The sequence below is a fragment of the Alligator mississippiensis genome, chromosome 5, assembly GCF_030867095.1.
Source record: "Alligator mississippiensis isolate rAllMis1 chromosome 5, rAllMis1, whole genome shotgun sequence".
Taxonomy (NCBI): Eukaryota; Metazoa; Chordata; order Crocodylia; family Alligatoridae; genus Alligator; species Alligator mississippiensis.
Genome location: NC_081828.1, coordinates 175,903,914 through 175,926,474, shown reverse-complemented (window position 1 = coordinate 175,926,474; position 22,561 = coordinate 175,903,914). Strand labels below are relative to the sequence as shown.

At 46.3% G+C, this 22,561-nt stretch overlaps 1 protein-coding gene across 9 annotated transcripts in view; it reads left to right on the top strand.

The window, feature by feature from the left end:
• Window positions 1–22,209, top strand: part of AKAP9 (A-kinase anchoring protein 9) — a 217,712-nt gene extending 195,503 nt beyond the window's left edge. For 8 of the 9 annotated variants that reach the window (XM_059729016.1, XM_059729012.1, XM_059729011.1 and 5 more), the window contains 10 exons: window positions 2,163–2,828; window positions 3,552–3,766; window positions 5,687–5,795; window positions 7,595–7,780; window positions 8,758–8,958; window positions 10,129–10,361; window positions 10,916–11,001; window positions 18,635–18,758; window positions 20,646–20,785; window positions 21,649–22,209. In XM_059729016.1, the coding sequence (XP_059584999.1) occupies window positions 2,163–2,828; window positions 3,552–3,766; window positions 5,687–5,795; window positions 7,595–7,780; window positions 8,758–8,958; window positions 10,129–10,361; window positions 10,916–11,001; window positions 18,635–18,758; window positions 20,646–20,785; window positions 21,649–21,692 (2,004 nt within the window). In that variant the 3' untranslated portion in view covers window positions 21,693–22,209. The remainder of the gene's footprint in view (window positions 1–2,162; window positions 2,829–3,551; window positions 3,767–5,686; window positions 5,796–7,594; window positions 7,781–8,757; window positions 8,959–10,128; window positions 10,362–10,915; window positions 11,002–18,634; window positions 18,759–20,645; window positions 20,786–21,648) is intronic. The other variant, XM_059729014.1, reaches the window with a different exon arrangement.
• Window positions 22,210–22,561: the final 352 nt, after the last annotated feature.

Here is a 22,561-nt window from a genome sequence, read left to right as displayed (position 1 = left end):
GCCCTGTGCTGCTTCAGGACATTCCCTTGAGTTGGAGGTACAGAGAATTTCTCCCATAAAAGTATCAAGACAGAAAGGGCCTAATACAAATTCCATTTTACTGACATAGTTGGGCTTTGTGTCAGCCTCATGGGCTGGATCCAGACAAGCAGGTGTGTTAAATCATTTGCAGTGCTGCTAATTTGCAGCACCAAGGCAAAATCTGCTACCAGGATTTTCCAGTAGCAAAAAAAAATACCCCTGAAAAAAAAAGCAGTGCAAAACATGCCAAAGTGGCATGCGCTGGGACAAATGCAGAGATGGGGGAGCAGGCAGATTGCTCCCCTGTCTCTGCACACTGTGGAACCCCTGTACTGAGGCACCCTGAACCCCAGCCAGCCTCTCGGTGGCTGGCTGGGGTGCAGAGTGCCCCAAGATTGGGGAGCAAGCAGCCGTAGGCTGGCTCTCCCCTGTCTCCGCATGCCTCAGAGCAGACCCCCAGCTGCAGAGCTACCACACTGAGGCATGTGGAGCCCCCATCTCAAGGCATGCTGCACCCCAGTCAGCTTCTCCCCAGCTGGCTGGGGCTCAGTGTGCCGTGAGACGGGGGGAGCGGCTGGCTTGGGCTCAGTGTGCCTCGAGACGGGGACTCCACATGTCTAAGCACGGGGGCTCCACACCAGAGCCCCCGCACTGAGGCATACGGAGACAGGGGAACAGCCAGCCCAGGGCTGCCTGCTGTCCCATCTCAAGGCTCTGTGCCCCAGCCAGCCAGGGAGTGGTTGGCTAGGTTGCCAGGTGCCTCAGTGCAGGGGCTGCACAGAGCTGGGGGAGCAGCAGCCTAGGACAGCCTGCTCCCCTATCTCCATGTGCTGCTCCCCAGCTGGCTGGAGCACAAGGTGCCTCAGCACAGAGGCTATCTGCCAGCTAACCCCACGCTGAGGGGCACTGTGCCCCAGTCAAGCCCCACTAAAGCACATGGAGCAACAGGACAGTGGGCTCCTATAGTGTGCAGGAAGCCTGGTCCAACACATTGGAAATCCAGCTCATTGAAGACTCAAGTAATGGAGTCTGCTGGAGCACAGAAATTGACACACTCCAACAGCCTTCCATGTCACGTGTATCAGCTTCCCTACACTGAAAAAATAGCAGTGGGGCACTTTGAAATAAAATGTGTTCAACAAGCTTTAGTTCAAAGCGCCCAACTGCTATTTTTTCAGTGCGGGGGACACTGATGCATGTGCCATATGGGCACTTTTAATTAGCACAGCTCGCTAATTAAAGCATGCAGTGCCACGTCCCAGAGCACATGAAAAAATGCCCAATGTGTCCTGCTGCAAAACGCATGGGCATGGTGTGCACTGCAGCACAAAGTAGTAGCACAAATTTATGCCACTATTTGTGCCACTAGATTTGTGCTGTTGCAAACGCACACCCTTGCTCGTGTGGACACGGGCATGGTGTTCAGAATGGAAAGGATTCATTTCTTCTATCAACTCCTCTTCTTCCACCACAGCTTTAAGGAGCTATTTTTGCCTAAGATGGCAGTGTACACAGCCCCTCCACAGCTGGATAGCATGTTCTTAGCACTATTTAGAAATACATGATGTTTGCTCTCATTTCAAGCATCAATAGCACCCCCCCCCTCCAAGTTTACCAGCCCATCACATAAAATCAGAGCTTACAGGAGAATGCATTGCAGAAATTCTACTAGTACCTTCCAAGCAGGCAGAACAATTTCTCTGGAGTATTTAGTATTTCAATTTTCTTAAATTATGTGGACACAACAATAACATTCTTTCATAACAGGTTACAGTTAGAAGGAAAAAAGGTCTGGCTTTGAAATTCTGTTTTTATTGTTGGAAATTTAAAGCTAATAGTTATCAGTAGCCATGACTTTTTCACTTTGAAGGTCAGGGCAATCTTACAAAAACTATATTTTACAGGTATCTTCAGACTTTAATGGGTCAGCATAATTCTCCAGTTGGTCATTTATATTTATTCTCATTATACTTGCTCTAAAATAAATCAGTTAGTAGAATCCATTAGATTTATGCAATTATTTATTTTAAAACCCAAACCTATTACAAGCAAATCAACCAGATCTTACATTTCAAAAACATTCATAGCAAATAGGCATCTTTTATATGAATATAATTGATCCATTTCTTTTCTTATGGAAGGACTTGAAATTTTCACTTGAGGATCAAAAACAAAAGAATGTGGAGTTAAATAGACTTTTGGAACAGGAAAAGCAGCTTTCAAGTGACCTGCAGCAGAAAATAGAATCCCAGGAAGCGCTGAATGTTGCCCAGTTGTCACATGAGCAAGGCCGTAACTGTGAGCTTCAGGTACTCCTTGAAACAGAAAAGGCCCGAGTTCTTGAAATGAGCAGTGCCTTAGAAAAGGAGAAAGAGCTTTGTGCCCAACTCCAGAGTGCTGAAGCTAAGGTGCAGGAGGGAATCCCTAATCCTTCGGATGAATTGTTTAAAGAGCTACAAAGACAAATAGATGAAAAACATGACCGTGTAGTAGAGTTAGTCAGTGAGATGGAGAAGTATAAACTGGAGTCTGTGCAGGTGAGACAGCAGATGGAAAAAGAGAAACAGATTCAGAAGAAGGCACTACAAACAGAGCAAGATGCTAACATCCTAGCACAGAAGAAGGTACATGAACTAGAGTCCAAAGTGGAAGATCTTCAGTGGCAGCTTGGGGAGAAGAGACAACAGATTCACAAACTACAGCATGAAACAAAGAAATTGCAGGAAATAATTCAAGAACTGCAGAAAACGGAGCAGGACAGGGAGGAAAAAGAAATAGCCAAAGGAACAGATCAGAGTCTAAATGAGGTATGGGAAATGTTAGAGGAATGCGAAATGTTGAACTGAATGTGCTACTAGGCTCTTAAATCTCTGATAAAAGACTTAGAAGGGCAATACAATTCAAGAGTAAATTCCTCAAACTTATTTGTCACTCTAACTCTTGTAGCTCAAAGTTTTCAGTGGTCTCCTTGATTTAGACTAGGCCTTGGATGCTAGTAATGAGGATGTCTGCACATCCTTTGCTATTAGAATCATAGGGGGTTATATTTCGTAGCAGAAGGAAGCATAGCCTGAAGGTATATCCATCACTAGGCAGGCCAGTCACCCAGCCTCATGAGCACAGTATTCCTATTTCAGACTGCTGTAGGTGATTGGGGGTTGGCTAGCAGCGCAACACCTAATGCCACTCTATTTAGTGTGTGCACGTGTCCAATTTCAAGGGGCATAAAGAAGACTTCTTTGTTTGGGAATGTTTGTTAGAAATACCACAGAATATTAGGTAAAGTAAAGAAACAGCGACCAAAGTCTGCACTTAGTGAGACCATGTACAACCTCTTTAATTCCATTAGGGCCATATTGATTATTATTCAGCACAGAACTAATTTAACCCAACATGTATGCTATGGTCTTTATATTAAGCTTGTTCTCAAACTATTTACATTTGAATACAACAAATTTTATTCCACAGTTAAGTATTTTTCAGTTTAAACAAATAGTTCCTCACATGTATTTTTATATGTACACATTCAGACTACATGTGACATGTCAAATGAGAGAACAAGAAATTGGATTCTCCAGCAGAAAATGGAAGGAGCTGAAGCAAATGAACCAACCTACCCCACCCTGATGGAAACAAAAGGAGAAGGTGACCTAGCTGTGGGTAGCAATGTTCTGGACAACATTAGACAAAAGCTACAAAATATGTCTTCAAAGCTGAAGCAGTTGGCTCACAAGGCTGCTAGGAGGTTTGGATGGTTCTTTCATTTCTTGCATTTGCTAACAGCAACCAATGAACTAATGTTTTAGCACTTGAATCCGGATCCCCAAACTTGATTCATTCCTGTTGTAATCCAGTTGTTAGCTGAGCTACTATGGTGTAAAACTGATCACAGAGCAGAATTCCGCCCTAAATATTAGCGCTTTATGCAGGGTTGTCCTGGGGGGGGACGAATCAGGGCAACCACCCTGGGCCTCGCACATTGGGGGGCCCCGCAGAGCCAGGCAAAGCGGTGCAGTGACTCGGTGCTGCCGCCAACTTCACATCCTGCTGCTCGGCACTCCTCCCCACCCCGCCACTACTGGCTTCTTTGTGTCCGAGGGCAGGGCCTCACACGGGCTGCACCCTGCTCGGATCATCTGTGGCTTTATGCAATCCTTTATCAATTAAAAAATATATTGTGCAAGGGAACAGAGTATATTTGAGCTTATAAGTAAAAAAAACAAACAAACAAAAAAAAACCTTAAAAAATTAGGAAAAACGTTATTTAACGTAGTATTTGAATATGAATGTAATAAAATAGAATTTAATACCATGGAATCTCTGAAAGATTAATTATATTTAATTCGTGGTCAGATTCACACCTGCACCTTCTTTTACTGGCCACCACTTGAGAGGTGATCTATATAATTGGTAGGGGTATGCGAAATGGGCCGTATTCTACTCAGACTTGGCCTGATTCAGGGGACAGTGATTCGATTCGCTGATCTGGATCACTGTCCTGATTCAATTAGGCTGAATCTGAAGATTCGATGCTGATTTGGAGAATCAGCAATTCGGCCATAGACTCAGCTTTAAATGTCTTTTCTACGTACCTCAAGGTACCAGGCACAGCTTGTGAATGCTGAGATGGTGTGGCAGATGGAACATCCCACAAGAGCTTGCGGGGGGCCACCGCGTGCTTGGCGGCAGACCCAGAAGTACTTCTGGTCCACTTCCAGGTCCGCTGCTGAGTGTGCAGGGGAGCCATCCCAGCTCGGCAGTTGGCTGTGGGGGGACCCCGGGTAACCCCTCAGACCCAGGAGGCACCAGTCACAGGGCCGAGGGGGAGGGGGGGGCGAGTCCCTGTGCACTCCGCAGCAGACCCAGAAGTGGACCAGAACTGCTTCTGGTCCACTACCGGTTCCACCGCCAAGTGCACTAGGGACCTCCCCACCATGCTTCTATGGGATGCTCCATCCACCCCACCATCCCAGCATTCATGAGCCGCCTGGTACCTTGAGGTATGTAGAAAAAGCATATAAAGCTGTGTCTGTGTCTGAATCCTCAAATCTCTCTGAATTGAATTGGAAGCTTCCGATTTAATTGGAGAGATTAATGGGTCTCCTGATTCGATTTGGATTTGGATTTGGAGATTCAGCTGCCGAATCATGCCCAATCTCCTCTGAATTGAATCAGCAGCTGAAGCTATGCACAGCCCTAATAATTAGTGTTACCAGCACATAGGAGCATAATGTAAATCAGGTTTGTTTTTTTTCTGCTGTGAATACTGTTCAGTAAAGAAGAATTTCATTGCATGAGCATTCAAGCAAAAAAAGAGTAGTGGTCAAGCAACTTTGACAAGTTTGTGGACATCTTGAGAGAGGTTTCCAAAAGTATTTGGAATTGAACAGCTTTCTTTAGTAATGATAGCAGCTGCTGTGCTGTTAAGCAATTTACAGACTGGCCATTTTAATGTAGATGTCAAAATGGGACCCTGAGTAACTCTGAAAATCTCCGTTTCTCTGATAAATATGCTCACAGACCAAAAGGTTTTAATAAGGTTCCGAAGTATCTCCATGTCTGCTTTCAAAAATGCAGAAATCTGATGGTTTAGAGACCTAAACATCTCAGTGTAATTTTCCAGTTTTAGATGGCATGCACTGTATATATTTGCTCTTCATTTCAGACTGCAGTTTGAAACAGCAGACAATGAAGACTTCATTGGAGTTCAAAATACTATTGAAGATGTTCTCTTGCAGTTGCAGAGCTTACCTGGATTGCCCCAGTTACATGAGGTGAGTTGTATATCTTTCTTTTACTGTGTAAAATTACACAATAAAACGTGAATTAGTCTCATACTCAGTTTTCGGTTAAGATGTAGCTACATCCTCCTGAGAAAATCTTTACTCAGTGCTGCTCTGATGAAGTAAATCAACATTTATTGCGTAGTATACCGCGTTGATATAGCCTGTGAAATCAAACTATTATGTATATACTAAAAGGCAATAGGAAAGTCTACATATAGTTATGAATACTTGAAATGAAGTAATATGTAAAAGATAAATACTGTATTTACTCTAATGCAAGATGACCCTGAATTTAACATGCCAGTAATTAGATTCTACACATGGAAAATGTATAAATTTATTATAATTTTCCATGTATGGAATTTAATTATTGGAGGATCATCTTAAATTCAACCCCCGCACTGCTGAAGGTGCTGAGGAGAAGAGGTGATAAGGAGGATGGTAATGGGGCAGGCAGTGGTGGACAGACAGTGGGGGAGGCAGTAGGGAGGCATATGGTAGGGAAGGTGAGGGGGGCAGTAATTGAGCAGGCAGTGAGGGACGGTAGGGAGTAGGTGGAGGACAGGCAGTAGGGAGGCACATGGTAGAGCAGGCAATGGGTGGCTGCAAGAGGGCACAAAGTAGAGGATGTAGGGGCCAAGCAACATAGGCAGTGGGGCAGGAAGTGAGGCAGGCAGCAAGGCAGGCAGCTTACCCCTTGTCGGCTGCCCCCTGCAGCTTCAAGCTGCCCCAGTCCCCCTTTGCCTGCTTTCCTCCTCCATGCTGCTTCTGTTCCTTGCAGTCTTGGATCCCCTACCTCCCCTTTCTCCTGTCTCTCCCTCTCCCCCTTAGTCTCTATCCCCTCCACAAGCATTTCCACCAGTAGGCCTCTGGGGTGTGGAGCATGGCTCCAGCCTGGCCCTGTAGCAGTGGCACTGAGCTGGCACTTCTACAGAGTCAGGCTGGAGCACATGCTCTGTGCTCCAGGCTGCAGCAGGGACAGAGCCTGCCAGCATGGAACAAAGGTAAGGAAGATTGCTGGAGAGATGGGGAGAAGCAGCACAGCGGGGAGACTGGGGAAGTGGGGAAGGAGTGGCTGGGTGTGCAGAGTCTGTCAGGGTCAGGCAGCAGCTGAAGCTGTGGCCCTAGCCCCAACCCCTGCCCCTACCTCCTTGTGCTTGATTGTAAGGTGAGGGGCTTTTTTCCTCATGTTAAATGGGGAAAAAGTCTCATCTTCTAATCAAGTAAATATGGTAATAGTTCAGCGGTATTTAGTTTTCGACTGAGCTCATCTTCAAAGGGCAATAATGGTATAAAATGTGTGTTTTAAAGTAGTGGAAAATTAGCTGTCTTTTTTTTTTGCTCCAAAATAAAAATAAATATAAAAAAATTAAAACTACTTGTTTTTTTAAAGAAATCAGAGCAATTAGATTCTTGCTGTGTTGTTCTGCTATTGAGCATAATCATTATGGACCTCCCTAAATCACAGTGGAAGTTCATGGTTCAGTGGTGCCTTTAATCCTTTAATCCTTGCTCTTTTTGCTGTATACACGTTTAATGCCGTGGTTTTAGCCTCTTGGCCACTGGGGGTGGGGAGGACGGTGGTGAAAGCAAAATGAAAGACACTGCTGTGCCACGAACTTCCTCTGCGATGTAGGTAAGTCCCTAGTAATCATTTCACAAAAATTAACATTAGACTGACCTGGAATTTAAATGCATGGATACTTCAGGTTCTTCTGATGAAGCAACAGAGTACTGTTATTATCCACAACAGTAACTGATCTCACACAAGGTTTTTTCATTTCTAGCTGAAGTTACTGTTACCACCAGGAGCCTCCTCTAGGTCATTTACTGAGGGGCTGCTGAGACAGAATGCCGAGCTGACAGGGTTTGTCAGCAGACTGAGTGAGGAAAAGAACAATCTGAGGAATGCTGTCATGAAATTGGAGGAGAAAGTCAGACAACATCAGCAGAGAGGACCTTGCGGAGACTATGTATGTCTCTTCTTATTGCACTGTGTAATGAAATGTACAGAGACTAAAAAACATCACATTACTTTCATACATGAAATACATCTCCTCCTTTCAAAACCAGCAATATGAGTAGCTCCTTGCCTTGCTGTCTTAGCTTCCTGTGACTTGCCTGTGTTGGGCTATGAACAGGCTTTCATTCTTAAGAGTGGAAAATTTCTGCCACTAAAAATGGTTCCAGGAGAGAAAGCAGTGCAGGTGTCCAGCCTGCGAATGCTCCCTCTCTGTGGCTCCTTGTACCTTTCTGAGACTGGGGTGATCCCAGACTAGGGAAAGCATGGGAGTAGCAGGGCAAAGCCTCCTACCCGCTTCTTACACCAAGACTCAAGTCTGAGGAGCAAGCACGGGGGCTGCTCTTCCACTCAGCTCTGAGGGCCTTGCAACTGCAAAATGAGCAGGGCAGGAAATCCCCCACCTGCCCCTCAGACTGGGGATCTCAGTCAAGGAAACAACTAGGGGGCTTTGCCTTGCTCCTGCAGTTCCCACCTGGGACCAGACCAAAAGAGGAGTGTACAAATGTTCACTCTTATGAGAGAGACTTTCTTGCAAAGGAGATCTTCTAGGTTGTGACCTGAAAGATTTCCTGAAAGGGGCATGTTTCCTATGGGAGAAATTGAGTGAACAGTTGTACGCTTCTAGTTTCTACTAGGAAAATGGTGACTTTCCTGGTAGAAGTGTTATCCATTAGTGTTGGTAAGTTCCCATATCACTCCAGGTGACTGTTTTATGGTTTCACTAATTTTCCCATTGATGGCTGCAGTTTTCCTTATAATTTCCTTGTACCTCTCCATGTGAGCTGCATTCCATCACCAAGCCTAGCAACTAACAGACCCTGGGTCTTCCATTCACTAACATGAGCTCATCACTGTCCCAGTGTGGAAACAACACCATTTGGAATACCGTGTGTTTAACAATAAAAATAAGGTTTGTTCCCTCTTCAGTCTTCTAGATGTGTGCTGGACAATGGAACTAATATTGACACACTCACTGCTTCTGAAAGAGAGATTTGGAACAGAGAAAAGCTGTCACTACAGAAGTCCTTGAAACAAGCTGATGCAGAGCTGTCCAAACTGAGAGCGGAACTCAGGAATGAAGCTTTTCTGAGAGAACTGGGATCGGAGTCTGAAAATGCTGTTTTAAAAGTAGGAAGCATTTCTCTGCCAGTGTTTTCTAACTTAGATGGTTCTCATACATAGAACTGGGCCTGTTTTTCACAGCTGCCTTTATCACCTGTTTATATAGCCTTGGTGTGAGAGAAGTAAAAGTCCATTAACTTCTCCCTATGAGTAAGATCCAACATTACACATGCTCCTGCTTTCTAAATTATACTTTTTGCTGAGTGGCTAGGCTGCAGTACTGTAGAGAAGGACCTGGGGGTTACAGTGGACCTTAAACTGAATGAGATAAGTGTGCTCTTGTTGCAAAAAAGACAACAGCCTACTAGATTGTATTAACACAGGTGTCACTTGCAAATCAAGGGAAGTGATTCTTCCACTCAACTCAGCACTGGTGAAGCCTCACCTAGAGTATTGTGTCCAGTATCTGAAGGTTAGTTATAAGGAGGATGGGCTTTTCTCTGTGGCTGTCTGGGACAGGGCTAGGAACAATGGTCTCAAGCTACAGTAGGGGAAGTTTAGGTTGGAGATTAGGAGAAGCTTTCTGATTATGAGGGTGGTCAGGCACTGAAGCAGGCTACTTAGAGAAATTCTGGAACCTCCATCCTTGGAAATTTTCAAAAGCAGGTTAGATGGATACTTGGCTGAGATGGTTTAGTCAGGGATGATCCTGCCTTGAGCAGGGGGCTAGACTAGACCAGTGGTTCTCAACCTTTTTTGTACCAGGACCCATTTGTAAACATAAATGGCAAGTCCTGACCCAGTGCTCCTCACTCCTGACCCCCTGCCTCCAGCCCCACAGTGTGGAGGGCAGGGGTTGGGTGTATGGGCCAGGTGGGGAGAATGGGGGCCCCAAGCAGCCCCTTGCAGGCTGGAACTCTGCCAGGCTGCAAGGGAAAAGCCATAGCTTCCTATGTTTTCTCCTTTAAAAGAGAATCCATTTTTTAAGTTTATTCGCAGCTCTTGCATATATTTTTGCGACCCACTTTGGGGTCACAACCCACAGCTTGAGAATCACTGGACTAGATGACCTTGTGCAGTCCCTTCCAGTCCTGCTTTCTTATGACCCTATTCTTTTCATGGTTACAGGGTGGGAATAAAAACAGCTAAACTGTTTGGCGATGTCAGTAATCTTTGAAGTCTAATAAACTTTTGAATGACTGGCTTACAGTGTTTTCCTTCTTTCTTAACATCTAGAGAATTTATGGAAAGTACCTGAGAGCAGAGAGCTTTCGGAAAGCACTCATATACCAGAAAAAATACTTGCTGCTGTTACTAGGTGGATTCCAGGAATGTGAAGAAGCCACCCTGGCCCTCATTGCAAGAATGGGTGGGCAGCCTTCGTACACTGATGTAGAAGTGATTACACGTCATTCAAAGGGTTTTACCAGGTTTCGTTCTGCAGTCAGAGTGTCCATTGCAATTTCAAGGTACATCACAGGAAGTTACAATTTAACCAAATGTGAATATGCAACTTAAAATACACTTTTCCAAACAGAACACCTAGCATGTTCTAGAGCACTTTGTGGTCCACTCTGTTTAAATTATTGTAAGTCCCTACTGTCCTGAAAATAGTGAATTTTTTAGAGTGCTGAGTTAAACAGCCCAGATCCTGGGAATGATTTGGATACGGTAATACACTCTTTGGCCCAATTATTGTTCCCAATTGCTGAGCTGTGCATTTTTAATTAATTAATTAATGTCATAGTATATGGGATACCTTAACAAGTTTTAAAAAGAATTAATTGATCATTAGTGCCTTCCTGGTGGGGGGTGCGTTTTATAAGTGTATAACTGAAACATTTTCCTTAAGATTGCAAGTCTGTGTGTAAGGATGTTTTCTGCTTACTCCAGTTTTGTAGGTTTTAAATCTACCTTTACGTTTGGTTTTGTGGTGTGCGGATTATTATGCCTCAGAATATTGTAAGTATGTTATTTGAAAAGGCAATACCTCTCAATCTTAAATCTCTTATTTTAAATGCAGAATGAAGTTCCTGGTTCACCGGTGGCACCGGGTCACAGGTTTCAACTTCATAAGTATCAGCAGGGATGGCTTTAGCCAAAACGCAGGTAAATTGTAGACTACGGATGTCTGAAGAAAAGGTATCACCACAGAGTACACTAGTGCTGAAGGAAGGACAGTTTAGGTTGGGTTCATGTAGCATGGAACTCTCCTTCCCCTTCCTTTCACCGCACCATCCAGACCAGGCTCCTTCTTGGCTGTCTAGTCGCCCCTTCAGCATTCTGGGCCACTCCACTCCACGCAGATACTAGTGTCCCAACTGTTATGCCTTACTTCACATCTCAGTGGACAGGCTTTCCAAAATGTGGCAGACTTCTCTTAGTGGGCTTGTGCTCTGTGTGTGAATTGCACCTCCTGCAGTATGCTCCAAGAGACCCCTTTCACACCTATGGGAACTCTAAATAAATCCAGGACATATAGACATGAACTTCGGCTACCACAGTTGGTCCCATCCCTGGGCATCTTTACACACATGCTCCAGAAGGGGGTGGGAGAGGCGCTTTAATTAGAGGGGCTCTTAAAAGCTGCTCTAATTAAAGCACTCGCAGTGTCTCGTGTATTCAACATCCCACACTTCAAAATGGTGGCAGGGGCACTTTATCTAAAGCATGTCAAATGAGCTTCAGTTAAAGTGCCCCTGCTACCATTTTGAAGCACAGGGACACTGAATACACCAGATGCTGAGGCTGGTGGAGTGTACTAATAAGTACGCTCTAGTAGACTCAATTAATTGGGTCTGCTCCAACACACTATAATTACAGTACAACAGAGCAGGCATCCCATGTGTCTACAGGCAACCCTTGTCTGTGTCATTGCACCGGGAAGTATTTCCTCCCGGTTTGTCCTCATCTCAAGTCAGATTAAAAAAAAAAAAAAAATCTTACATCCCATGGGCATAGCTAGAATCCACGATATCTGGTTCCCCATTTGTTTTCTTGTAGGGAGTTCAAAAAGAGCTAGTACAGCTACTAAATCAGCTAGTACAAGTTGCATTGGTGCCAGTCATATCAGTCTCGGAGGCATTCCATGCTGAGCTCAATAGCTTCAAAACTGAGGAAGTTCAAGCAGTAGCAAAAATCAAACTTTTATCTGAGAATTTATTTATTTTTTTTACAAGGAGCTCCCTGTGCTGCATCTGTAGCCCCTGCTGGTGTTCAAAGTTACTTTCTACCATTTAAGTTAGCTATTGTTGAGAGTTGTTCAAAGGAAAGTCTTGGCTAGATATGATAGTAGTAAGCAAGATCCTGAGAAGCAGAAAACTGCAGTGATTGTCCCTCAGTAAGATGAAGGGAAGAGAATCAACCATAGTTTGTAAACTGGAAAAGTGTTTGGCAGAGCCCATTTTCCACAAATGATTTCCTTGCTGAACAGAACAGCTAGTGGAGCTGGGTGAGGCTTCCGTTTGCCTTATACATGTAAGACCGGTAGGCAGTTATATATACACATTATTTTATGGTGCTAAGGCAGCTGATCATGTTGGACATGCATTGCTTCACTGCTTTTGCTATTTTAACCAATTGTAGTTTCAACAATCTCACTTTCTTGCATGTAAAAGAGAAACATGTTGTGGAGCTTGCGCCCTCTCTCCGTCCAGTCTATCAGGGTGTTGCCCCTCCCCTCAACTCGCCTACCACGACTTGGATGTTAAAATGCACGTTAAGAGGGGTCTACAGTGGAGATCTTTATCTTGGATGGGCCTCCCGATAGACGGTGGTACTCACAGTCGTCCGACGCGGTGTTCCACAGGGCTCCGCCTCCCCTACACCCCGTCCACGCGCCAGCCACTGGGTGATGCATTCTAGATGTTTCCAGGCCTCGTATGACGGCCTCAAACCAGTCCCCGGTCACTCTCCCTCCTTCTTGGAGAGAGTTCTCTTTTTTTTCCTCTTTTTTACAGAAAATACTCCTCTGAGTTAGGAGGAGCTGCAAGGTGATCCCCCTGATTCCAGCTCCCTTCTGGATCCTCAGCTGTCTCCTCTCCCCTGCCAAAAGCAGGGAGCTCCCTTGCCTCCTGAGCGCAAGCCGCTTCAGGAGACTGAGAGAGTGCCTCGGCTTGCACTCTCTGTCTGCCTCCTGCTCTGCCTACCGCAGAAGGCTTAAAGCCCTTCCCCAAGCTGCCTGCTTGAGACCCGCAGGCTGAGTCCTCTCCTCTCCGTGCCAGAGTTCACCGCACGAGCTGCCAGCCAGTACTCTCTCTCTCCGGCTCCCCCTCTCTACCAGCGTTTTTAAACCTTCCCGCAGCAGCCGATATGGCCGCTGGGATTGGCTCAGCTGTTCCCCACACCAGGAACAGCTGATGCCACAGCCGGCGTAATGCCGGTTCGCGCAGCTGCAGCCGCGAACGCGGCTCCTGCTCCCGCTGCTCTTCGGCAGGTACATACGCCCCTCTGGGGGCTTGCTCTCGGGGTCTGGGATCCGCGGGTTCTCTTCTCTCTCCCTCAAGAGCCTGTGGGGGCACCTCGCCGCCACAGACCTCCCCCCTTAAGTTGCCTCGTGGTGTCTGGTTTTCTCTTGTGACAGCATGTACCACCTGCTGTTCCTCCCCATGGATATGACTCGAACCTTCCTCTGGGTTGTCCGCGCCTCCCCATCTGGACAAAAAGTCAGCCACAAAGTTATCTTTGCTGGGACGGTGTATCACCGTGAACTTGAATGGCTGCAATGCCAAAGCCCAGTGGGTGATCTTGGCGTTCATGCTCTGCTTCTGTATCAACCACTGTAGTGGTGCGTGGTCTGTCACTACCACAAATTCCTTCCCCATTAGGTAGTATTTAAAGTATTCTGTTGCCCAGTGTATTGCCAGACACTCCCTCTTGATGGTGGCATACCTGGTTTCCACACGGCTGAGTTTCCTGCTGGCAAACGCGATTGGGCGCTCTTCCTGCTCGAGTTTTTGGAGTAACACGGCTCCCAGAGCCCGTCCTGAGGCATCTGTCTGTAAAACGAAAGGGGCATTAAAGTTAGGCGTGTGCACAATAACATCATGGTGCATTGCCTCTTTCAAGTCTTGGAAGCTCTTCCGCATCTCTGGTGTCCATTTCAGCGGCACTACAGACCTCCCAGCTAATGCATCTGTAAGTGGTGTGGAGAGAGTTGTGAAGCAGGGTATTAATCGCCGATAATAATTAACGAGTCTCAAGAAGGAATGCAGTTGTTTGCAGTTCCTGGAACTGCCTTATAGCCTCGATCTTATCTGTGAGGGGCCGAATTGTCCCTCGGCCTACTCAAAATCCCAGGTATGCTGTTTCTTTTCCCGCTAGCTTACATTTCTTCGGGTTGGCGGTCAGCCCCGCTGCCCGGAGTTCTCCCAGGACAGCTCTGAGGTCCTTAATGTGTTGTTGCCAGCTGGCGGAAAATATAATGATGTCATCAATGTACACCGCCACGTATGCTGCATGTGTTGCCAATAAGTTGTCCGTCAACCTTTGGAATGTTGCGGCCGCGCCGTTGAGGCCAAAGGGCATCCGCGTGAACTCGAATAAGCCCCACGGGGTCCCAAAGGCTGTTTTGGCACAATCCATGGAGCGCATTAGGATTTGCCAGTACCCCTTTGCCAAATCGAGTGTAGTTATATACTGTGCTTTGCCGATTTTTCTCAATGAGGTGAGTGACATGGGGCATCAGAAAGGCATCAAACGTAGTCAGGGCATTAAGCTTTCTGTAGTCTATACATATGCTCAGTGACCCATCTGGCTTGATGGCAGGAACTATGGGACTCCGCCACAGACTGCAGGACGGTCGTATAATCCCCTGTTCTTGCATCTTCATGATCTCCAGCCGTATTTCCTGTTGCCACTGTTGAGATATCGGCCTCCATCTCTCCCTGACCAGTGTCCCCTGAGGTGTCCTGATCTCATGTTCTACTCCCGTTATCTGTCCCGGGACTCCTTGGAACACCGCCCTAAATTCTTCTATTAGGGCTAATAATTCTTGCTGTTGCTGGTTGCCCAACTCCTTGCCCATTTGTACTGACCCCTCCTCCCGGGGTCTCCCTAACCCGGAGCAAGGTGGTCCCAGGTCTTCCCTTGTATCCTTGTCTAGTGCCATCCAGCCATGAGGAGTCTTCCACTCCTTGAGCAGATTCACTTGGTAAATCTGGCGCTCCCGGCGGTGACCCGGCTTAAATAATTCATAATCCACCGGCCCTACTTGTCTCACCACGGTAAATGGGCCCTGCCACATTGCCAGCTGTTTGCTGGAGGAGGTTGGCAGCGATACCAGAAATTTGTCCCCCGTCTGGGACATCCGTGTTCTTGTCTTCTCATTGTAGCGCTTCTCCTGTATCCCTTGGGCGCTCCTCAGGTTTCACCTGGCGATCCGTTGGGCCCTGGAGATTCGGTCTTGCAACTCTTTTCGGTACCTTTCCGCCGATACCCCCAATCCCATCAGCCTCTCCCATTCTTCCCTTACGATTTGTAGCAGTCCCCAAGGACTATGGCCGTACACCAACTGAAATGGAGAGTACTGGGTTGACTCCTGAGGTGCGTCCCTCAAGGCGAACAACAAGGGGGTCAAGATAGTATCCCACCTCCGGGGGTCTTCCTGGGAGCACCGCCTGAGCATCCACTTGATGGTCCCATTTAATCTTTCCACCAGACCATTAGTTTGTGGATGATAGACTGAGGTCTTTAGCTGGGTGATGCCGAGGGTTTTACATAAGGCTTTCATTACCCCAGACATAAAGTTCGTCCCCTGGTCTGTGAGTATTTCCAGTGGTATGCCCACCTGTGCTATCCACTTGAGTAACTTTTCCGCCACCCGAGTGGCTGTTATGGACCTCAGGGGCACGGCTTCTGGGAACCGGGTGGCATAATCTACCATCACCAGGATATATTGATATCCGTTATGGGACCTGGGGAGGGGTCCTACTATATCCAGGGCGACCCGCGAGAACGGTGTCTCTATTATTGGCATGGGATTCAGGGGTGCCCTTGTGGGTTTCCATTCTTGTGCCCTCTGACACTCCGGGCACGTGGCCCCCCCCACCTTTCCACATCCTCTTGGAGACGAGGCCAAAAGAATTCTTGGGCCAGCCTAGCCCGGGTCTTGTTATGTCCCAGATGGCCACCCATGGGCGAGTCATGGGCCAATCTCCACACTGCCTGGCGAAGTGAGGACGGAACCACTAACTGCCTCCCTTGTATGGTACCCTCCTCGCCCCGTTGGACCCGATATAATAACCCTTCTATTACCTCAAAGCCAGGATGAGTCCGTGAGGATCCTTCCCCGGGGTCTGTGTCCCACATCCGCTGGAGTTCCAGGTCTTCATTTTGAGCTCTATGGAATTGGGCCACGCTCACGAACTGTTCTAGGTCGACGCCGCCTGAAGTTATTTCATTCCAACAGGCTGGGCCCTCGCCGGCCCATCCCTCTCCCCTCCTGATCCGGTTCCTCTCCTCTTCCGTGGCCCTCACTCGCTCGAGGACTGTATAGAATGGTCCCCATTCTCAGCCTAGGATCATCTCACAAGCCAGGGTTGGGGCAATTCCGACTCATAGCTCTCCGCTAAACTCCATCACCCTGAACGACACATAACAAGTCTGGAACCGCATTTCTCCCCCTAGTATGCAGGTCATTGTCAGGGATCCTGCATGCTTTCATCCTGTCTGCGGAGTGAGGTCTGCCCAAAATAGGGACTGGGAACACCCCGTGTTCAGTTTGGCCTTGACCGCCCTGTCTCCGATCCATGTGGTTACCATGGGTTGGTTCCATCCTTCATCTTGGGTTGTGGACCCAAAACTACAATCCATAGGCTCTACTCTCTCCGCCTCTTTGCCTCTAACCCGGGAGAGCGGATATCCTGTCGGTGTGCGACTCAGCTCGCTCAGGTCCATCCCACATTCGCAGGAGATGTGACCTGTTTGCCCACAGCGATAGCACACCACCCCTTTTGGTGGTCCTTGTCTCGGGCCCGTCCGTCTCTCCCCTTCACTTGGCTGTCCCTCTTTCGGGCCTCGGGAGCTTTGCCCATATCCTCGCTCCCTTTCCGAATTCGCAAAGGCCTCAGCCAAGCGGAGCGCTTCTTCACTAGTTTGTGGCTGATATCTCCGTACCCATCTCTGGGTGTCTTCCTCCAAATCCCATATGAATTGTTCTAGTAGGATCTGGTCCATCACGCCCACCCAGTCGAACTTGCCAGCTGGCAACCATTTATTAAGTGAATCCCTTAAAGCTTGCAACAACCCCCGGGGTCGCCTAGCCTCCTTGGCCTTTCGGGCTCTAAAGGCCTGCCGGTGACTTTCCGGTGAAATCTCAAGCCTGTAGAGGATCGCTGTCTTGACTGTCTCGTAGTCTCAGGCTTCCTCCCTTGATAGAGCTCAGTAGGCAGCTTGAGCCTGATCTATCACCAGCGCCCCCAGGTGATGGCCCCACTGACCATGGTCTAACCCCGTCTGGATAGCTGTCCTCTCAAATGCTTCAATATAAGCTTCGGGATCATCCTCCTTAGTCATCCGGGGCATTTTAAATAGAGCAGCATTTCGCTGCATCCACTCTTGCTGGTGTGTGCCCTGTAGTTGCTGAACTTCCAGCACCTGCCCTATGGCCTGGATCGCCTGCGTAAGCAGCTCTGCGTGCGCTAGTACTGGCTGCTGCATCGCTGTTTAGTCCCAGGTCGGGAACACTGTCCCGTTAATGCCGTATAAGAATGACTGCTTCCCAGCCAATGCACCACTGTGGAGCTTGCGTCCTCTCCATCCAGTCTATCGGGGTGTTGCCCCTCCCCTCAACTCACCTGCCATGACTTGGATGTTAAAATGTACATTAAGAGGGGTCTACAGTGGAGATCTTTATCTTAGATGGGCCTCCCGATAGACGGTGGTACTCACGGTCGTCTGACACGGTGTTCCACGGGGCTTCACCTCCCCTACACCCCGTCCACGCGCCAGCCACTGGGTGATGCGTTCTAGATGTTTCCAGGCCTCGTATGATGGCCTCAGACCGGTCCCCGGTCACTCTCCCTCCTTCTTGGAGAGATTTCTCTTTTTTTTCCTCTTTTTTACAGAAAATACTCCTCCGAGTTGGGAGGAGCTGCAAGGTGATCCCCCTGATTCCAGCTCCCTCCTGGATCCTCAGCTGTCTCCTCTCCCCTGCCAAAAGCAGGGAGCTCCCTTGCCTCCTGAGCGCAAGCCGCTTCAGGAGACTGAGAGAGTGCCTCGGCTTGCACTCTCTGTCTGCCTCCTGCTCTGCCTACCGCAGAAGGCTTAAAGCCCTTCCCCAAGCTGCCTGCTTGAGACCCACAGGCTAAGTCCTCTCCTCTCCGTGCCAGAGTTCGCTGCACGAGCTGCCAGCCAGTACTCTCTCTCTCCGGCTCCCCCTCTCTCCCCGCTCTACTGGCATTTTTAAACCTTCCCGCAGCGGCCGATACGGCCGCTGGGATTGGCTCAGCTGTTCTCCACGCCGGGAACAGCTGATGCCACAGCCGGTGTAATGCCGGTTTGCGCGGCTGCAGCCGTGAACGCGGCTCCTGCTCCCACTGCTCTTCGGCAGGTACGTACTCCCCTCTGGGGGCTTGCTCTCGGGGTCTGGGGTCCGCGGGCTCTCTTCTCTCTCCCTCGAGAGTCTGTGGGGGCACCTCGCCGCTACGCATGTGTTTGGAGTATTTATTAAAGTGTAAAACATCTGGGGTTTTTTTAAGGGATTGGTATTTTTCCCACGGATGATACTTTTTTGTTGTTTTAGGTAATGAGCAACGGTCTGATTCTTTCTCTGGTGGTCTTGATCTTTATGGAGAACAAAGACATTCCTCTCTCAGATCTAGATCAGACCTGGAGTCTCCCCGATCTCCTGTAAATTCTCAGCAAAGGTAACTTTGCATTTAATTATCACTGTTTGTCCAAAGTAATAGTAAACGTTGTTTACTAAAAAATAATATATGAGTGTCATTTTGGGATTCAAAGTTTGCAATTTCACTTTTTGTATGTAACATCCCATATTTTCCCTGTCATTGTTCCAAGTTTCTTCATCTGCCTGTTCAAGCCCTGGCTTGTCTGTTTTTAGCCTTTTGATAAATACAAGGTCCAACAGAACCAATCATGTTTTAAAACCATCCAATTTAGTTGCTGCAAAACGATGCCTATGTTTTGTGCAAACCCTCTTTCATAGTTGCACAGAAGACTTGCCACCATAGCACTAGAGGTGAAACTGTCACCTTGGTGGAGCCAGGATTTCACGTAAAAGACAAGGTTTTTGGAGCCTTTGTAATCTCTACAAAGTTTGTATGGAGTTTTATATCCCTTAGGCTATCTTAAAATCAAGTGCCAACAGTTCACAAACTTTTTCAAACCATGGGCCATGTTTTTCAGATGACAGATAACCTTGCGGGTTGGCTACTGGTAAGAGAGGCAGAAATAGGTGCACACCCCAACCTTTTATTTGCTTGCGCTTCAAACACAAAACATTTATCCCTAAGTCTTATTTGGCTTATTTGTGACAGCACAACCTAGAATTTTACCTGTACAGGCTGGGGAGACTTGAGGTAGGAGGAGGTATGCAGATTGGCAGCAGGTCTCCTTGAATTTGCTGAGTTCTCCAAATTTCCCTCCAGTCTATACTCCATATTTATAGGTGTTTGGTTTTAATATTTTAATAAATGTTCTTTGGCTTTATTTAAATATTTTTGCTATACTGAAACTTTTGGAACTAGACTGAACCAGATCTCTTGTAGACTTGGAAGGTGTTAATTAGCTGGATTTATATCCTCAGGAAAGTAAAAGGGAGGGTTTCTTATCTTCTTTCCTCCCCCATTGTGGAGTGCTGTTCAGCACTGTCCTGTTTCTTCTTTACCTTGGTTGATGACCTTTTTCTAATAAGGCTGTTTTGTTTTTAGAAATTAACTAAGCATCGTAACAAAAATATATGTTATAGCAATATATAACATCTAATATTTAGTTGCATCTATTACTACTAATAATATTTCAAGATAAAGCATAGTGTATTTGGATTATTTAATGTTTGTGCCATATAATGTCTCCTTTCAGGCCTTGTGCTCTGTTTAATTGCATTTCATTACTGGTTTAGACAGACACATGTGGATGACTTCCTTTACTGACAAGCTAGATGTCACATCAGCCAAGTTTCACGCTGCAGTTACTTAAAAATAGGCTTTGGGGCCTTTTGTTTAGCCATACTTCTATAGCTTGGCCTAGGCCCCTTGAAGATGCAGTGGCCCTGAGAATTAGGATGCACCGTGGACACTTCCCCATTGTTTACTGTTGTACAAAACCTCTGGCCTCCAATTTGTATATCCATAACCATAGCAGCTGTTTTCAAGAAAAAAGAAGTATTAGAAAAAGCGTCATCAGTTTTAGCTGTCTTGCATGATTTAGCAACAAGAACACTGCCTTGCTTAAATGCGTTTAAGAGGGATGTACTAAAAAACACACTTGAAATTACTGCTGTGCAGTCTGGAGGAGTCTGACCATCCTGCCTTTGCACTGAGGCTTCAGGAATGGCAAGAAGTTTGGCAGCTGAGAAGGGAATCGGACTGGGTGGTTTAGGGGAGGTTGAGGGGCAGTTGATAGGGGAAGAAGGCATAAGAGAAAATATGACCGTTGGTAGACCAATAGTAAAGGTCAGCATATATACTTAGAGCCATAACATTTAGCTATTTCTGATACAGTTCCCTTTGGAAACAGAAAGTACAGTATTTTTTAATTTTAAAAGCTATATTTCATGGTTTTTCTTCCTCTAGGTACTATGGCTTCCATGCTGATATAAATCCAGTTTCCCTTGCATGCCCTCAGCTGCAAAATTATGATCCTGACAGAGCTTTAACAGATTACATTAATCGGCTAGAAGCACTACAGAGGCGACTTGGAAGTGTTCAGTCAGGTAAATACTCATGCTTTCCTTGTCATGGTCTCTTGGCAAAACAAGTCACTCAGTACCTGGTCTGACTTGCAAAGCATCTGTTGGTTTGTTAGTAAGTCTGATAGAAGCTGAGTTTTAGGCATAGTTTCTCTCTGATTTAAGACTTGCAGCTGAACAGAAAGCAGGCAGCAAATATCCACAAGAAAAAAAAAGCTGAAAGACTGTAGGAGGAAACTGTTTGGATTCCTGCATTACATTTAAGCATGACATGACAGATTTCAAGTCTCACTATAGTTTTTGTCTAGGCTCTCAAATCACTTTGAAGCAAGAATTTTATTGCTAAGAATCCCAGCTGGATAGGGCTTTTACAAGTCATCACATGCTGTAGTGTAACTGAACGCAGCAGCCCCAAACGCTGCAAAAATAGCCACCGCTGGAGTGGCAGATTATCACACCACTGCAGTCAGCATGGCACCAGCCCAGCTGCAGAGCTGCCCTGCTCCACTTCTGATAACTTGCACAAAGTTCCCCTCTTGGTAACCTTTCTGCCTTTTTGCTCCCTGTCTGACAGTACTTGTTAGACATACTGCAGTATTTGCCTCTTACATGACTTCTGAAGGAGACACTTCCCCAGTGAAGCACTAAATGTTTGATTTTATAACTGTAACAGAAATATAGCTGTGAGCTAATGGGATCCAAAACTCCTTGTCAGACTGCATGTGAGCTATTCCTAAGAGTTACTGTTAATCCAGCCACTTTATATAATTTTCACTGAAGCCATCTGAAGCTTATTGTAGATAGTCTAATGACTGCCCGTGAACCCTATGAGTAAACCTCTTTAGTCACCCAGCACTTTACCTAAACTCTCTTTTTCTATTTTACAGGTTCTGCTTCCTACACTCAGTTGCACTGTGGTATGAGAAGATAATAACCTTTCAATATTTCCATCACTGGTAGTGACATAAATGAAATTGCCTTTTGTAAATCTGTGCTCCTGTGCTTTTGTATAATGTGTATTTTGTGGGACCAACATCAACGCAGCAGTACGATTGTATACAGTTCCCTTGCTGGCACATCCAAGCAGACTGGAATTTCTGTATATAGGCACCTGGTGTTCATTCAAAAAAAATCAATCATTAATTTTACATGTATATTTGTGGAATGCTAATTTAAATGATTAACTTATGAAAAAAGTGTGTATTTATCGAGCGGGTGCAAGTATGAAACTTAAGCATTAGTGAGATTGCAGAGTGTAGCTCAAAGTGCACTGCACTGTTTTTCTGGTAAGGCTACTGAATTAACATGACTCTCTTCTAATATATTTGCTATTGGCAGTGCAGGCAAAATATCACTTGTAGAGACCTATTTTTGTAATGGTAGAAGTTTTGAATTTTATGGGTATTTTGTCAAAGTACTGAAATAAAAGATGACTTCATCCTTTTAAATGCTGTATTGTTTGAAACTGTTTGAAGTAGAAGAGCCACCTTGGTTTCTGTGCACGTTACTACAGCCAGACTACCGTTCTGGGTGATTCAAGCCTCAACAGCTGAAAGAAATAGGTAGGAAGTGTTTATACTGATCAGCACAAGGAGGCTGCTAGCAGCTAAGTGCAGAGAGACCCAGATTGCACCATTACATTATAGAAGTTGTGGTATTCATTTCACTTGTTCCACCACAGAAACAGATTTTTATTAAGCCTCTGCATAATGAAAATTTCTTAAGGTGTGAGCTTAACATGCCCAAGCTTTTTCTGTGTTTAAAATGGGAAATGACTTAATGAGGTGGTTTTGTGCTCAC